General features: G+C 31.1%; 1 protein-coding gene and 1 pseudogene across 2 annotated transcripts; one reads left to right on the forward strand and one right to left on the reverse strand.

The window, feature by feature from the left end:
- Positions 1-7,421: 7,421 nt before the first annotated feature.
- LOC110657855 (uncharacterized) lies at positions 7,422-11,428 on the reverse strand. Of its 2 annotated transcripts, none has more exons than XM_058142532.1 (5): positions 11,268-11,428; positions 10,629-10,806; positions 10,401-10,518; positions 10,143-10,295; positions 7,422-8,037 (listed from the first exon to the last, which is right to left on the reverse strand). In XM_058142532.1, the coding sequence occupies exons 2-5, from the start codon at positions 10,634-10,636 to the stop codon at positions 7,834-7,836; spliced, it is 483 nt and encodes a 160-aa protein (XP_057998515.1). In that variant the 5' UTR covers positions 10,637-10,806; positions 11,268-11,428; the 3' UTR covers positions 7,422-7,833. The 2 variants fall into 2 exon arrangements, with proteins under 2 accessions (XP_057998515.1, XP_057998514.1); XM_058142531.1 differs by having other exon boundaries at positions 10,629-11,147; positions 11,268-11,423.
- Positions 11,429-11,853: 425 nt separating this feature from the next.
- Positions 11,854-15,663, forward strand: LOC110657948 (zinc finger CCCH domain-containing protein 48-like; annotated as a pseudogene).
- The last annotated feature ends 2,135 nt before the right edge of the window (positions 15,664-17,798 follow it).

The following is a 17,798-nucleotide window of genomic DNA, read 5'->3' on the forward strand; positions in this document are numbered from 1 at the left end:
TTCTGAGCTACCATGAATATTTTATGAATTTTTTATCCAATTCAAGCACTAGAAAATTACGAAAAAGTAAGGTTCAGGTTTACCTATGCTGATTCTGACTTCGGGGACACGCTCGGGACGTCTAACAACGGTGGGGTAGCTAAAATCTCGATCCAATTCCAAGACTTTTTTGGTAGCACATGCATGCATCAGTTGAATATTTACAGACCCGGGCGACCGTTGAATTTTTGCGATTTGAAGGTACCTACACGAAGCCCATAACACGGGGGTTAGTACAAAATTTTTACGGAATTTTCTAAGCTCATTTAGTGCTCGAAAAAATACTACGAAGTTTCGTGGGACCACTAAAAAACGGTGTCAAAAAATTTTGAAATTTATATTGCCGCGAAGCTCTCGACGAGTGGAGCGCTCTGGTACTCTCGATTTTCTCGTGGGGTTCACGGTTTGCGAGAAATCTAGCCCAAAAGTTGAAATGGGCTAAAACTTCCCAAATAAAAATTGTGCAAACCGCTCGATGGATTTTGGTGTTCTTGGTGTCTATGGAAAGCTTTCGAGGTGTAGATGAAGTTTGACACAAGACCCGGTCCGATTGGTAGCCGGATCGGCCGAATTTTGGTCGGGAAGGTGAGGCATCGCGCGCGCACAGGTGAGGAGTTCGCGCGCATTTTCCGGCCTTTTGGAGCGCCGGTCGGCCGTGGGGAGGCACTGGGGTGGCGCGCCGGCGAGGTGGGTAGGGCTGGGTGGCAGCTGCGTGGCGTGGGGAGGAGGGAGAAGAGAGAAAACAAGAGAGAGGGGGAGAGAGACGGGAACGCACCGGGAAGGAAGGAAGAAGAAAAGAAAATGCAGGTCCGATTCGATCGGTCCGATCCGGTCCGGTTTGATTCGGCCGGTCCGATTCAGGATAAAAAATTTTTATATTTTTACTCTGCCTTGGGGCCGAAAACGAGGCTCAAAATTTTAGAAAAAAATTCTAGAAAACTCAGAAAAATTCGTAGAGTCCAAATATATTTTTAGTTTTACCACGTGGTCTTTAAATTAATTTTTAAAAATCATTAAAGTTTTATATTTTCGAAAAATCGAACCCGATTTCTAAAATCCGAAAAATTTCAAATAATTTCCTAAAATTTAAATAAAATGAAATATTAATATTTACTCACAAAATAATAAATTTAAAAATTTGGGGTGTTATAAAGAAACACAAGGTGCAAGTTGTAATAAGGCAATTTTCATAACCTCATATTCCAACATTTATGCATATAATTTTATCGAAGATAGGATTGCCTTGAAATTCGAGGCAGATGGAGTAACTGTGGGATGGTTCTCTAGAAGTTCTTATGAATGGTTATGCTGCATTAACTAATAACAATTTTCATTTGGTCCTCTTGTTCTTTTATATTATATGTGCATTTAAAAAAAAATAATTTATTTAGTTTAATTTAATTATTGGTCCCTTCAAATAGTTTTTAAAATTTTTTAATAGGTATATTAATTTTAATTTTTTATTAATTGTTCTCTAAAATTTTTTAATAGTCTTTCAAAGATATTTATAAAAAAATAAATAAGTGCAGTAAAGTTTTATTTTTTGTTAATTGACCTTTCAAATCTTTTATTGACCCAATAATTTATAGTTTATATATTATGATTTAAAATATTAAAATTATTTGGTTTTCATTAAATAAATACAAAAATTCAATAAAAAATTAATTACTCAAACTTTAAAATCTACAAATTAAAATTTGATTGGCAATTATTATTTGAAAATTAAATTTAGGCTAGCCTAATAATTTCCTATTACATAACCTAGGATTAGATGAGATTTTAAAATATATATATATATATATATATATATATATATATATATATATATATATATATATATATATATATATATATATATATATTTATCTTCCTACTCATTTAGCTTTTTTTCCTTCTATTTTATTTAAATTAAAAATTTATATAAAAGTAGATAAAATTAGTGGTCTTAACAATTAATATATTTACTTAATTGTTTTACAAATCTCTAATTTTTTGTCTCTTTAATTTTAATGATTATTTTTTTTAAATCTTATGCAATTATAACATATAATCTATCTATTTGGTGTTTATATTTATTTTTTTTTTTACTTTTGAATTTATGAATTTTATGTAAGAGTTTGTATAATATTTTAATATCAATTGTTTTTTATTTTTTGAATTATATAATTTATATAATAAATTTGTATAATAATTAAAACTATAATATTGTAATATTCATATTAATTATAGAAATTTTTATTATAATTTTTTAATTGATAAAAAATTTTTATAGTTTAATTTTTTATGATATTTTTATTTACTATAAATATATATATATATATATATATATTATAATTAGCATCTGCTTAGTTGTATTGTACAAATTATTCTCATATAAATATCGGGCTTCTAACAATAGACATTTTAGTAATTCTGGCCAATATCTTACCATCTAAAAAATTCTTATGCATTTCCCGTCCAGTTTTAGGCAACTAAAAAATGAAATCCAACACATCAATTATTATTGCTTTTAAATCTATTTAATTTTATATATTTTACTTAATAATTTCCTTTAATTTAATATTTTTATAAAATATTTAAATTCTATTTATTTAAAATATGATATATAAAAAAATATTTTTTATATTTAATTAATTTTTTAAATTCAACTAACAAAAAACTCCAACTGACACAAATTTTAAACTCGATCATATACTACCAAAAGTCATCTTGTTAGGATTTAATGAATGAATACATGTAAATACCTTATCCATTGTCGTCCTTAAATTATATTTACAGAGAAGATAGAAGGAGAGAAGGAATTAGGGATTATGATTCTTTCACCGGAGGGAGTTATGGTTTCATTCTCTGTTCAGATCCCCAATGAGCATTGTAAATGTATTTAGTATGCAGTTTAAAAAAAAAAAAAAAAAAGAGTTTTTAGGGATAATCAAGTAATTCTAATATAAACAGCCTTGATTAAATCATTTTTTGTATAATCTAGTCAATTTTAACTTAGATTTGTTTTAAGTTTAAAATCAATTCCCATAAAAAAATCAATATAAATAAATTCTTATTATTGATCAGACTCTTTGAATTGTCCACTTGAATGACCACAAATTTATAATTTTCCATCGAGTTCTTCAAGTAAACTAGCACCTTAATAGTCATCACTAGCATTAGTCTGGATGATTCTTTTTCCTGTGTTTAAAAACTAATTGTAAAACTAATTAATCTTAAAATAAATAGATAAAGAGAATAAAATTTAAGATTTATTCATTCTCTACATTTTAAAAATAAACAAAAATTATGTTATTTTCAATATTTTAATTTTTATTTTTTATATAATAAAAAGTTTAGATGATGAGAGACTCTTCATTTTAGGGTTAAGATATATCATCAATAGATCGCTTAGTAAAAAAAATAATTAATAAAGCTTAAACTTTCAACTTAATGGGATCATTGATTATGTCTTATTAATTAATAAATTTTCATTGGCTTTAATAATTATTTATCAACTACTAATATTTAATTATTAACTATGCAACTGCGCGTCCATATATAGGGGCAGAGAGAAGGAGGGGCTAGTGGGCCATGGCCCCAACTCTCTTGGAAAATTCTTATGTATATATCTACGATAATTTTAATTTTCTTTTAAATTATAGTTATTGACCTAAATATTTTTTTTTTTGCTTTATTATAATATAGCCAATGTGAATTATATGATTATTTTTAATTTTTCATCATATGTTTAATAAATTTTTATAAAATTGACATCTACAATTTTTTTTAATTTATTTATACTCCATTATATTATTTTTTTATTAAATAACATTGATTCCTTCAAAATATATAAATAATAAGTACAATTAGTTTTTAAAATTTTTATTTAATGGAGTCATATATTTCATCCTCTCTCTCCCTATAAAATTTTTAATATTTAAAATTTTAAAGAATTGTAAATAAAAAAATAATTTTAAAAAATAAATTTTAATAATCAAGACATTTTACGATTATTTTAAAATATTAAAATGATGATTACACATTAAGAGTTTTTTTTTTTTTTGCTATCTAATAGAGTTTAAAGATAAAATATTTTCATGTATATCATAAATTTTTATATATCCTATACTACCCTCCTAGAATAAAGTCAAAAAGTCAAAGATATTTCCAGCGTGGATAGTCAAAGCAAGAAATATTTCCAATGTGGCAAACCTAAACAGAGACTCAACGAGCCGAACAAGAAATGACCGAATAATAGTTTTGTTCACTATTTTGGGTGATCAAAACCCTTACCGAGCAAACACCTAGTAACGGATGCAACCCAGATTTCACGAACCAAGCGATAATCCCGCATGTAATCCAGTAAAAGTATATATCACAAAGATCCATGAATATGTAACCAAGATCACCTCCCTAAACAGAGCAACGACTATTTTCTTTAACAGCCTATAAATGCCGGTCAAAAGGGAGACCCAAGTACGCGTACTATCCTCATTACTCTCTGTTATAAAAGAAATCTTTAATATGTCTCTGAAAAGATTTAGATCACTGACTTGAGTATCGGAGTGGCCCACCAGAAGGCCATCCACCTCATCACTTTTTCCCATCGTAAGTCCACGTTGTCGTCTAGGTCAAGCTCAAAAAGATTACCGATAGCATTAATGGTGCCGTTTGTGGGAAGCCCAAATCACCAGCTAAAACATCTACATCCGAGAATACCTCCTTTTTATGACATCCTCTCTTTTTGCTTCCAATAGCCTTTAAAGTTCTTAAACCTAATCATTCCTGCAATTTTTTGTTTTTTTCTCTTTGATGGCTATAGATTCAAGGATTCCAAACAAAGGCATCATTTATGTCACCCTCGCATTGGGAGGAGATCTTCTAGCATCATCCTTGGTCCAAAATATGACCACACCTGGCATCCTATCCGATGAGAATCCACCGCACAACATGGCCACAGATCAGCAAAACCCCTTCCAGGGAATGACACCAGATCATATTTTTCAGCGCATCCAGGAGATGGAGGCCCAAATTTCATTCCTCAAAGGTATGATCCTAGGGACCAGTGCCCCACTAGGAACACCTACCCTAGAAATAGGAAGAATCATAAATGTAAACCCATCCGGAATAGAAGGAAAAACATAGGAAGTCGCCCAGTCAACAAACAACAAATCAGGAAAAAAGAACGGTCGAGACTTGGCGAGCGAACTAGAGGAGCAGTCAGATGAATCACAACGCCCACCAATAAACTAGGGATTGGAAAGGGCAGTACAGAAATACCAAAAACAAGCCGAGGAAGAAGAAATTGGCATGGGAGATGAATCTTCGCTGTCCGAACCAATCCTGGCCAAACAATTCCAACCAAATTTACGTTGCCCCCCCTTGATAAATATGATGGGACAACATATCCAAGGAGCCACATAGCAAACTTTCGAACAACCATGATGCTTCAAATGTCAATGATTATCACTTGTGCAGAGTTTTCCCAACAACATGGACTGGCTTGGCACAAAACCGAACCGAACCGCTTTAATTAGGTAATTCGGTTCGGTTTTGCATTATAAAAATTTCAGTTATTTCAGTTTGGTTCAGTTTTGAAGAGAAAAAAATCAGTTAAACCGAACCGAATACTTTTATTGATTTTTTATTTGATTTATTTTATGGGGAATTTATGAATTATATGTAATTATATATATATAAATTATTTAATTTCATTGATTAATAATTATTAGGTTTAAATCAAGATCAAAATCAGACTAAATAACTTAAAAATCAAATCTAAATAAAAAAATAATAAAAAATCAAAACTAATCAGTTTGAATCAAATCAAACCGAAATATAATGATTCGATTCGATTCGATTTTTTATCCATTTCGGTTTGATTCAATTTTTAAAAATTTTTATTTGATTTTCATGATTTAATTCAGTTGGTTCAGCTTAAACAGGATGCTCACCCCCAGCTAGAATAGGTTCAGATTGATATTGGCTATATTAATTAGAAACAGTGTCAAATCATTGGATTACAATATGTTGTGGTGACAATAAAAATACGTTCATACTCCCAAGATAAATATCAACTTCATTTTTTTGTTCTAGATTGCTGATACATTTCATTAGGAGTCCTGCACTAACAATTTTCAAACTGAAGTGTTCTCAATTTATTCCATGCCCTTGCCATATGACTTGTCTAAACTATTTTTCAGTTTTTATTTGGATTTGGGGTTTTTATTTAAGCGAATCATGAGCCGACGAAGGAAAACTCTTTGAAAGGGTGCTTCTTTCTAGTGTATATTTCTGGGTTTCTATTTACAGGCTTCGAACTTCACATTTTATTTGTTTAGTAGTAGTAAATCCCATGAGAAATTAACTAGAAAAGTAGCTGAATAGGACTTTAGACCTATAAAAAATAATGAAAATTGAAGATATTTGCAGCTAAAGACGAAGAAAATTAGCCTTTTATTTTTGTTTCTTGCAGCAGTGGGTGGTTGGGTGAAGAGTTAGCTATCAGGTCTTACGAATGAATAGCCTTTTCCAGGCCCTAATGCCTATCATTAGAAGATTCGCCACCACCCTGAGTTGGCAGTAGCTACTAAATCCTACATTATCAAATTGAGGAATGCTAGCTACAGTTACTTGTAAAAGTGACTGTCCAACAACTTCTTTCTTATTAGTTGAAAGAGTATTTAATAAATTTTAGGTAACTTGTTATCTATTATCACAGGTTAGACAATTTTAGGTAACTTGAAAGAGTATTTAATAAATTTTAGGTAACTTAAAAGAGTATTTAATAAATTTTAGGTAACTTGTTATCTATTTCATTACAGTTCTTAATATATTTGTTCAAAAACTTTATCTCAGGTTTAGGCTATTTTTGTTTTCTATTCAAAAACTAATCAATTTAAAAAGTCCAAAAATTTTAACAAAAATCCGACAGAGTGCCAACCGTAATTTGGACTAACAGTTCTTCTGAATCTGCCAAAAATAATTCTCAATATACTCAACAACTCAAACTCAATAGTCTCAAAAATTTTCAAACATAATGTATCTCAATACAGTATTCAGATTTCTCAGAAATCTCATCAGATTATGAACATCTCAATATTTACAAGTACAATCTCATTATAACTCAAATTCAATTCACATATTAAAATACTTGCTTTCAGAAGCTTCCATAATTCACAGGTTAATTACATAAGTGGCACTTTAATGTAGGATAGTTGCTATAAATTCATCAATCAATTTGTGAAATTTGAGAAAAATGGAATTGATTGCAGGAAAATTGAAGGATTGCTTGTGCATTAAAATGCAAATTTTTACTTGAAAAATAAATGTTGCTTATTGCAAAAAATGTAAAGATTGCATTGAAATGCAAGTTGTTAAAGAAACTGTAAACTAATCACTTAACTGAAAAGGAGCTGATTGCTTGAAATTGAAAATCTGTACAAGAAAAGTAAATTATCACTGTCCATATTCATGGGCCTAAAATTAACTTTCTACCTCGCCACCGCTTGTGGTTTATACCAGCACTTTTACCATAAAACTTAATTAAAATAATGAATAACACACACCCACACAAGGGACATTTTCGACCATTTACAGCATAAAGCCCTAGTTATCATATATCCAGAACAAGACAATTTGGCACTAAGATAATACCAGACCATGTCCATAAATTACATATATATATATATATATATATATATATATATATATATATATATATATATATTATGGTTTAGAATTTCATTGGTTTCTACGAGGAAAATCCAACATTTGGCCGCAATTTGTCTCCATTTGTTCCCCGTCAACACTTTATTTTCTATCCCCATCAATTTGTTCTCCGGCTAAAGTTTCATTCATATCCTCATTTTGCTCCTCATTCCCAGTTTCTTCTCTATCCTTATCCATCCCTGCTTCAGACGTCAGATCAGCTGGAGGCAGCGGAAATACATTTCTAACCAAGTCCAGTAGTTCTTCTACCTGGTCTCCCAAACGCATTTCAGAGTGCTCTATTATCTGTCAAAAATAAGAAGCTAAAATCACCAATGCATCTTTGGAAGTACACATTTCCTTGAATCAGAAAAGTGGATGAGGCGAGAGAGGGGGATGTAAGGAATATTAGCTATCGAACGGAAAGCAATGACAAAGTGTTCCTGCTTGTTATTTGTTAACCTAGGTCATTAAAAATTAAAGAAACTAAAGTGATAACAAGGATAAATTACTTCTGGGAACAACATTCTTATTTTTGCTACAACCACCACAAGGATTATCTCATATCAATATAATTAGGATTTCCGCCAACTAGAAGCCAAAGGAAATCAAATAGAACACACAGATCTTGGAAGAAAGGCCCTAGTAGTTGATATTGGAAAATATAGCTGTGACATGCTAGCATATAATGTGCTCTAATGAAGTAGGAAGTAGAGTGCAATACCAAAAGAAGTATCAAATATTATTCACATATGCAAAGTAGCTGTTTTAATGAAATCATGAGAGCTAGTAGAGTTTTATAACTGAAGGTTTAACAAATTCAACAGCCAAAAATCCTATTTACTTGCTCTCTTGCAGAGGGTATTGGGAATACACTATTTCTTTAATTTTGATGTGCAATAGGGTTGTCATTTCTGGACTCCTAATTCTTAAAAGATCCAGTTTAATCCTCTGCATATTACATAAAACACGTAACTAAGCAGAAGAAACATTCTATAACATTAATTAGCACCGCTTAGATAGTAACTACACTGTCACCTTATCCTAGGAATTCAACAATGGCACGGACTTGTGGAAAAGATTACAAGAACACCTTAATTTTGAAAGTTTATTCCATCACCATTCTTAAATTTCTCAATATTCTAAAATATCCACATTGGCATTTTCCCTCACCAACCTCCATTTTCAACTATATCTGAGCCTAGTGTGGATCCAGACCTCATAGCTAGATTAGGTTCAGATTGACATTGGCTATAAATTAGCAAAAGTGTCAAATCATTGGATTACAGTATGTTGTGGTGACAATAAAAATACATTCATACTCCCAAGATAAACATCAAGTTCATTTTTTTATTCTAGATTGCTGAAACATTTCATTAGGAGTCCTGCACTAACAATTTTCAAACTGAAGTGTTCTTAATTTATTCCATGCCCTCGCCATATGACTCGTCTAAACTACTTTTCAGCTTTTTAATAAATTTAATTAAAAGCATTACAACATAGTAATTCTTTTCAGTAAAATGCGAAACTGATTGCAAAACAATTTTATAAGGGCTAGGATTAGTTATCACTGCCCACATTCATGAGCCAAAAATTAAATTTCTACCTTACCAATTTCCATAATTTGATGGTGTTAAGAGACCACTTGTGGTTTATACCAGTACTTTTACCATAAAGCGTAATTAAAATAATGAATAACACACACACACACAGAGACAAGGGAACTGATATCCCTACTTACAAAATGTTTGCCACCATTTTCAGCTTAAAGCCTTAGTTATTTCTAGCTCCAACCTTAAACCAAAGCACGTCATTTTGATGAAAAAATGGACAGCCGAAGCATCAATCTTTTTGCGGCGTGCATCCTATTCAGATTCAATAGAACTGAGGGCAGACCTATCATATCTCCAGAACAAGACAATGTGGCACTAAGATAATACCAGACCATGTCAATAAATTATTTTCAAAGGGCTAACCCAAGAACAATGGAAGATGAATCACATAACAACCGATTCCCAAAATAAACAAATTTTCTATTTTTAAATGGAAAAAGCAATTAATGCAAGATGCATGACACAACACTCTACCATTTACTAATTCTTATTATATTGATTTTACCATTTAAAAATTTCTCAGCCAAATTTAACAGCAGATTTCTATTCCTTTTCTGTCCAAATGATTAAGAAACAAATTTATTTCAACGCATCCCTTCACAACTTACATAAAGCAAATACCAAAATTAAAGCTATCCTGATAATTGAGAAGTAAAAGAACATTCACAAATTGAGAAAAATAGCATAAAATTTGTCACTCCTAAGCCAAGATTTCTACAAGGACACAATCAAAGGAAAGAAAGAAAGATAGAATGAATGAATTAATGAAAGAGAAAGATGAATTAATAATGCAATTACCGGGTCAATTTCAACTAATTCACGAGGTGCAATGTTGATGATATTGAGGATCTCAGCTTTTGCAAGTTTGTATGTCTTACACTTCTTCATAAATTCATAGATTTGCTCTCTCGTTTGCCTGGAAGCAGGAGTCTCCACCAAATAATCATAAACCTACAACAAAAACAACAAATGCAATTAACACCCATTAGAGTTTTAGACTTCTTTTATCCATTCAAATCTTATATACTCAATTTTTTCACTAAAAAATGTAAACACCTTATATTCTGATGATGCTACAGGAGCAATAACCCTTGAGGAATCCTTTGAAGCGCCTCTTGCCTTCAGGAAGTCGAGAACTTCAAAATTGGTAAGTGCACCAGCATTGGGTGTTTTTCTGCATTATTACCTGAAAATTGTAATTCACTCATCCAAGAAAGAATGGAGAGATAAAAAGAAAATGAATAATAAAAAAAAAGCCAATAATGTAGTAAGGAAAGCACTTACATCTTCATTGGACTATGATTCTTCAATTTCCTTCAAAATGAGACCAACAAGAAATACCAGCAGATATTGTAGCCGAAACTTAGGGTTAGATACACCCAAGTACACTTGGGTTTGAATTTGTATTTGGACTTGAGATCAGAGCAACAGAACGAGAAAGAGAGGAGAAGTAGTGCACTGGCTGTGCAATCGGGATAGTTCTCAGTATAAAAATTGACAAGAAACCAATCTTAAGTGAATTTTATCACTAATTCCATTAACCACAAAGTATTCATTTGAGTAAGCGAATTAATTTGAACAAATCAAGTGCTTAAATTAAAAAAGAAAATTGAGAAATTCCTGCTTCAGAATAAGAAGCTAAAAACCCCACTGTAATAAAACTGAAGTTGCTTCTCGAATTAGTCACATAAAACTGTAGGAACTTCACGATATTTCTAGCTCCAAAAATTCTATCAGCTTAACATAAGAGGCAATGGCAGCGAAGCACACCAACACAAGCAGCAGTTTTGGGAGCTATAAAAGCTGAAAAATAAAAAGAAATTTAATACCTCAGGTAGGAGAGCTGGAGAAGACGATTCAGACGAGAATGAAGAGGCAAGATTTAAAAATCTACAATGAGGGGGAAAAAAGCCATAGCCTCACCTTGAATCGACAAGAAGAAGAGGAGAGCAGGAAACAACGTCTGTCGGGCACAATAAAGGAGGCGCAGGCAAGACCAGTCGGCGTCGGCGTCTAGAGTACGAGCTAGATGGTCGGATGGGCGAGAGTGAGATTCGGGATCGGGCATGAGGCGCTGGACGGATGAGAAAGATGAGAAGAAAACGTAGAGCAGATGCAGAACCTTTCTTCAAATGTGAGCTGGGCTTGGGCAGGCAGACTGGGCTTTGTGGAGGAATGAAAAAGATACTATATTATCCGGAAAGCATATCAATTCACTGTTTCCCAATTCTTGCTTTCTCCCGCCATGATCGCCAATACTTCAACAGGAGGCTTCAAAAACTTCATCTCCCTTCTTTCTTTGCATACAGGTTTGATTCTTAACTGCACACAAGCTACGATCTCCAAGGAATCAGCCGCGATGATGCTCAAATCCATTTTATTTATTTGTCCTTGGTGGATTTTTAGGGTTTTCTTTTTAGATTTCTTTTTATTTTCAATTGCCTTTACTGGAGACGATTGGAAATCCAGATTCTTGCTTATATCTAGTTATGGTTTTGTTCTTTGATGGTTTTTCATATAATGGAATCGAATAAAAAAAATATGCTTTCTCTGGCTCCCGTTAGGGTTTAAGTATTCATCGTTTACGTGGTGTAAGAGGAAACAGACTGGGCAGAGAATATGGATATTGATTGATATATCAGTTGTATGGTATCGTCTGTTCATCCTACTATTGTGTTTTGTCTTTCTAGCATGAATGCGAAGATTGCGACCATTCATTCACGACTTGGAGGAGAACCTGCGCACAACAATGTTATTTGTCGTTACTGGATGATGGAAAAGTGTAATAGAAACCCTGTAGGTTCATGCACAGAGAATCGCCACCTCCTAATGTTTACCGAAGAACATCTGAGCAACCCAAAACTGCTCTAGCCACGGCCTCAAAAATTCATTGGCATTGAGTGATGGATCTGAAGTTAAAACTGTTCAGAATAGCGCCAATCAGGTTATTAAGGATACACCTAGGAAACGCCCCAATCCTGGGAATTCTTTGGCTTTAAATAGTGGAGGTAGTTGTTCGGAATATAAATGCACTTGTGAGAGTAGGGCTGAGTAGAATTCGATTCAAACTAAAAAATTAAATCAAAATGAGTCAATTCGGTTTAATTGGTTCGGTTTTAAAACTCAATCGATTTGGTTTTGTTTTATATTATAAAAATTTTGGTTATTTCGGTTCTGTTCGGTTTTGAAGAGAAAAAAATTGATTAAATCGAATCGAATCGAATAGTAATTTACATAGTCAAATTGAACTAAATCGAATCGAATTGATTTTTGAATTAATTTATTTTTATGGAAAATTTATGAATTATATTTAATTATATATATATATATATATATATATATATATATTAATTGTTTAATTTCATTGATTAATGGTTATTAGGTTCAAATCAAAGTTAAAATTATACTAACTTGAAAATCAAGTCTAAATTAAAAAATAATCAAAAATCAAACCCATCTGTTTTAAATCGAACCGAAATAGAGCGGTTCGGTTCGATTCGATTTTTCATCCATTTCGGTTCGGTTCGATTTCTAAAATTTACGATTCTATTTTTATAATTTAATTCGGTTCGGTTCGAACCGAATGCTCACCCCTACGTGAGAGCTCCAGTTCTAGCACTGAGGCAATGAATATAGAGTAGATAAAACCATCCTCTAATTCATCAGTTATTGTTGTTGAAAGCAATGCTTCTGAAGATAAAATTGTTGAGAGCTCAAAAAGGCATGCGAGAACTGGATGTCAGCAAATGTGTTAAAGGAGATAGGTGCCAATTCTTGCATTCATGGTTTAATGGGGATTGGTTTTCGACATTGACAAAGCTGGAGGGACACAGATAGGTGATCATTTTGTTCAATTTTTCTTTGACTTTCCAGTAATTCATTCATGTTTTATACAATATCTGTTTTCTTTAATATAATTCTTATCATGTTTTATAAGTTAATGTGTGAACTTATGAATAATTGTTTGAATTTCATTGTTGATTTTTTGTATGCTAGGCTGTCTCTGGGATTGCACTTCCTTCAAGATGGGACAAGCTTTTCTCCGAGTAGCAGTGATCGAACAGTGCATGTTTGGGATTGCGATACTGATCAATCAATAATAGTGATAAATCTTGGTGATAAAATTTGGGCTTTAATCAGTGAAGGACCCTGGATATTTGTAAGTTTGCCAAATAGCGTTAAGGTTAGCTTTCATCTGACTTGCAATGCTTCATCTAGCTTGGTTAGTTTCTGCTTATGAGCTTAGGGCCATTTTGTACGTGATTTTGCAGGCATGGAACATTGAGACAGCTACTGAAGTTAATCTTGATGGGCCAATTGGGCAAGTTTATGCTATGGCTGTAGCTTATGTTGTTGATATGCTTTTTGCAGGGGCACAGGTAATTGCATCTATAATTTTTTTAAGTTGTTGACATGTTTGCTAGTAGATACAATAAACTTCTAATTATTGATGCGTGATTTTGTGTAAATTTTGGAGCTGATGCATTAGGTTTTTGCCACATTATTATTATTTATTGTTTTTAAATTTAAGGGTAAGGCACTAATGTAGCGCAAGTTTTAAGTGTGCCCATACCTATGGTTTTTGGAATCTACTCTCCCATTGACGGCGATGTATTCAATTGTTATGCGGTGAATCTTTCTTCTGCATGATTTTCTTTATCATCACCATGAATATGATTTGAAAAAAAGAAGAATTCAAATCCTTTTTCTTTTTCGTGTTTGCAGGATGGTGCCATTTTGGCTTGGAAAGAGAGTACTGAGAACCCAAAGCCTTTTGAACTGGTCTCATCTTTGAAAGGTCACACCACTGCTGTTATATGCTTAACTATTGGAAAAAATAGGCTATGCTCTGGTTCAATGGACAATACTATAAGGGTAATGCTTGTAACCTTACTATTTTATTCTTTGTGTTGTGATTTTGTATACAAGATAGTTTTGATATTGCCCTACACTTTGCTAAACATGTGACTCAACACTCTCAATCAATCGGATTAGTGCAATACATTGTAATACTTTTGAAGCCCACATGCATATCATTTGTATTATATCTGAAGAGTATACTTTTATATCAATAGTGCATCTGAGTTATATGTGGAAGAAATTTTATTTCTTGTAAGATTAATTCTTCATGTTTTCTTCTGTATTTGACTTCTAAATTTTATTTTTATATCAATAGTGCATCCGAGTTGAATTTTTCTTTTTTCTTTTTTTCATCATTTTTCCTTGCATCGCTTCATGTGCATGAGAAGGATATATTTGTTTATATGATTCCACTCTCACTGTTCAAATTTTGATTTTGTTATTTTTCTTTCAGGTGTGGGACTTAAACACTTTACAGTGTATTCATACACTGAGTGGTCATAACGATGTTGTGACATCTCTTATTTGCTGGGATCAGCCTCTACTAACTTGTTCATTACAAGACAATAAAAGCGTGAGCAGCTGCTGAAGTGGGCAACTTGGAGGTGATCTATACACATAATGAGGAACATACAAGTTATTTATCTCCAACCTCTAAGTGTACATTCTTGAGCATTTTTAAGTAGACTTTTTTTTTTTCCCCTTAGATCTCGCGATTGGATTTTTGTGAACATTAGTTGTTGTGGCATGATTGATCAAGTTTATTTGATACCTTATGGATGGTCCTATGGAATGTAGTCCCAAATTTTTATTTCTGCTCTCTTGATGGATGTAATTTTTGTGTTCTATTCTTTATTTTTTTAAAAAATTGTACCAGTTTTAAATATTTGAGTCAAATTAATCTTCATCTCTAAGCTAAAAAGATTTTGTTTGTTAATTGGTTTGGCTCTAATATATGAAGTGGAAGCATTTGTTAAAATGTAGTTGTCATTTGTTTATGGATCTTTGTTATTTGATTTCACACCCCATTTCATTGTTATTTTATTTATTATTTAATTAAAATTGTCAAAATAAGGGTGGAATGAAATAATTTTCATTATAAAATTAATGTTTCTTTGTAACAGGGTGCTATTGCTCTTTGTGGGATGCATAATGCAAAAACAAATCCAATTTTGTTTTGCTCTTGCAATCACAATACTATTTACATGTACTACCTATCATCATAAGTGCATACTAAATGACTTGCGGCGAACTTATCTTTTCAATTTTGGCATTGCCTTACAAAAATAATCCTTTTTCATTGTTTACATTCATAGAGAGGGGCAGAATTTTTTCAAAAAGCAAAGTGAGAACAATTCAAACGGGTCTTGGAAGTCTTTTTCTCACAGGTGATGCAAGAGGAATGCTAGCTGTTTGGAAGTTGGCAGAATCACGTGGAAGACTTATGGAAGTAGCATAATATGCCTGTATATCTTGCAAAATTTCGTCATCCTATTATAGTTCTGTTGATTTTTTTTTTTTTAGAAATTGTAAAACTACGTGAACCTGATCCTCTATTTTATAATGGAGATATATAGACAGCTTTCGATTGTAGTCCAAATTATAAATAAATCTATTTTATTTGTTTTAAATGTTTTTGGTTTCTCTTTCAATTCACATTTGCATTTCATTTGGCTTTTGGATTTTTGTCTTTTGAGTGATGTTGTGTACTAATGAATTGATTTTATCATATGTAAGAAATTATCTTAAGATCCCATATTCTTAATTGTTATCATAAGTAAGAATTCATCTCAGAACCTCGAATTCATCTCAGAACCTCATATTCTTAATTCTATTATTTATCCTCTCATTTTTAATGAAGCCGATTTTTTTTTCATTTTTTTTCTTGTTGTATATTCCCAATATCTTTTTTTCATTATGATTGAAAAGGATTTTACATTTTCAATACAAGATTATTTTGTATGTTAAATTGCGCAGTATATCCTTAGTTACATTCAGATGTATGGCTTTTTATTGTTTTTGTTTGGTAATTAGATTGATTCTATTCCATCAAAATATTATCACAGTACTCCTTTTTGTTATTGCTCTTTTCTTATACAGAAATATCATTTTACTCTTCTCAATTTAGCCGGGAAAACGACACTTAAAATATTACTGCAACAGAGAAATTGATCTCAAAAAGTCGAATTTGATATATTTATTTTTGGTTAATAGCATTAAATTTTTTTTTGAATTAACTTGATTGATCTAATCTTTAAACATCTCCGATAATAGTTATTAATTAAAATTTATGGCAAATTTATGACTATAAGATTTTTGGGGTCCTAAGTTTTATTTTCACTAATATTAAATTTGTTACATTATTTTTTCTAATAAATTTGTATTATTTATTCATTAAGAATGATTTGGTTTATGAAAAAAAGTTTAGAAAAAAATTACATCGAAAAAATCACAATAATTTTAAACACTCAACAGTGCACTTTAGCATAGTTCTAATCATCATGCGCCATCCTTACATGATTGGTTTGCCGTTCTACGTCAAATGCTGCCATAGAATTTCAATTGTACTATATAATATCTGTGTCATTCCAACAGAGTTGGGCAAAAATCTATAACCGCTGCCTTGCCTCTATGCTCTATTTCTACTATATGCTCTATTTCTACCTTAAGAATCGAGAGAGAGAATCGCACAAAGAAGAAAATTTGTTAACAAAAAATGGCAACTGATGATTAGGAGATTTCTAACACCTAATAAAAAATTGAAAAAAAGGTTAAAAATATTTAAAACTGTGAGATTTCAAATTTCAATCATAATTAGTGTCAAATGAATTAAAAAATTAAAATAAAAAAATAAAATTAAAACAAACATATAATAGAAACAAAATAATACTAATAAAAATTATTATTGTAAAAAGTCAATAATAGTATTGGGCTTTGAGATAGAAAAATAGTTTGGTACGGTTATAGGAACAATGGCTCTTTTGGTTTTAATGTTATAGTATAAATTAAAAAAAAATTATTTAAAAATATTTTAATAAAAAAAATAACAATTAGTATAAATTTAATAAAAAATTAAAAATGAAAATTAAAAGAAAGAAAAAAATTAAGAAAAAAAGCAAAAAAGCTAGGCTTACTATTTAATAATAATAATAATTAGCATAAATATAATAATTAAATAGTTAAATAAGTTAAACAAAATATTAAATTAGTATAAAAAATAAGATAAGAATAATTTAAATGGTTATATAAATTATAGTTGAGTGATTGAAGATTTAAAATAAATTGAAATTAAAAATATTTTAAAAAATAAAAAAGCAATTGATATTTTTGTAATAAAAGAATAAATGATTTTTTTTAAAAAAAATTATAAAAAACTAAAGAAAAACTTGCAAGAAAAAAATAAGAAGTCAGAAAAATTTCAAGGTATCTATTATTGAAAAAATAAGCCTAAGTATGTTTGTAGAGAAAAAATAATAATAAAAGAAAGAAGTAAAGAAATAAAAAAGGAAAAAAAAAAAGCAAGGAAGGAAAAGGGCAAAAAGAGAAACCAAATACTAAGCCCAAATAGCCAATGAACTCTGAATTAAATAAGCA

Source organism: Hevea brasiliensis, unplaced genomic scaffold (genome assembly GCF_030052815.1).
Source record: "Hevea brasiliensis isolate MT/VB/25A 57/8 unplaced genomic scaffold, ASM3005281v1 Scaf524, whole genome shotgun sequence".
Taxonomy (NCBI): Eukaryota; Viridiplantae; Streptophyta; class Magnoliopsida; order Malpighiales; family Euphorbiaceae; genus Hevea; species Hevea brasiliensis.

Excerpts from the sequence above, each read along its gene's own strand:
- LOC110657855 (XM_058142532.1), bottom strand. Across the intron at positions 10,296-10,400 it reads TAGCATCATCAGAATATAAG|GTTTATGATTATTTGGTGGA; the intron begins GTGTTTACATTT and ends TTTTTGTTGTAG. Across the intron at positions 8,038-10,142 it reads AATTAGTTGAAATTGACCCG|ATAATAGAGCACTCTGAAAT; the intron begins GTAATTGCATTA and ends TATTTTTGACAG.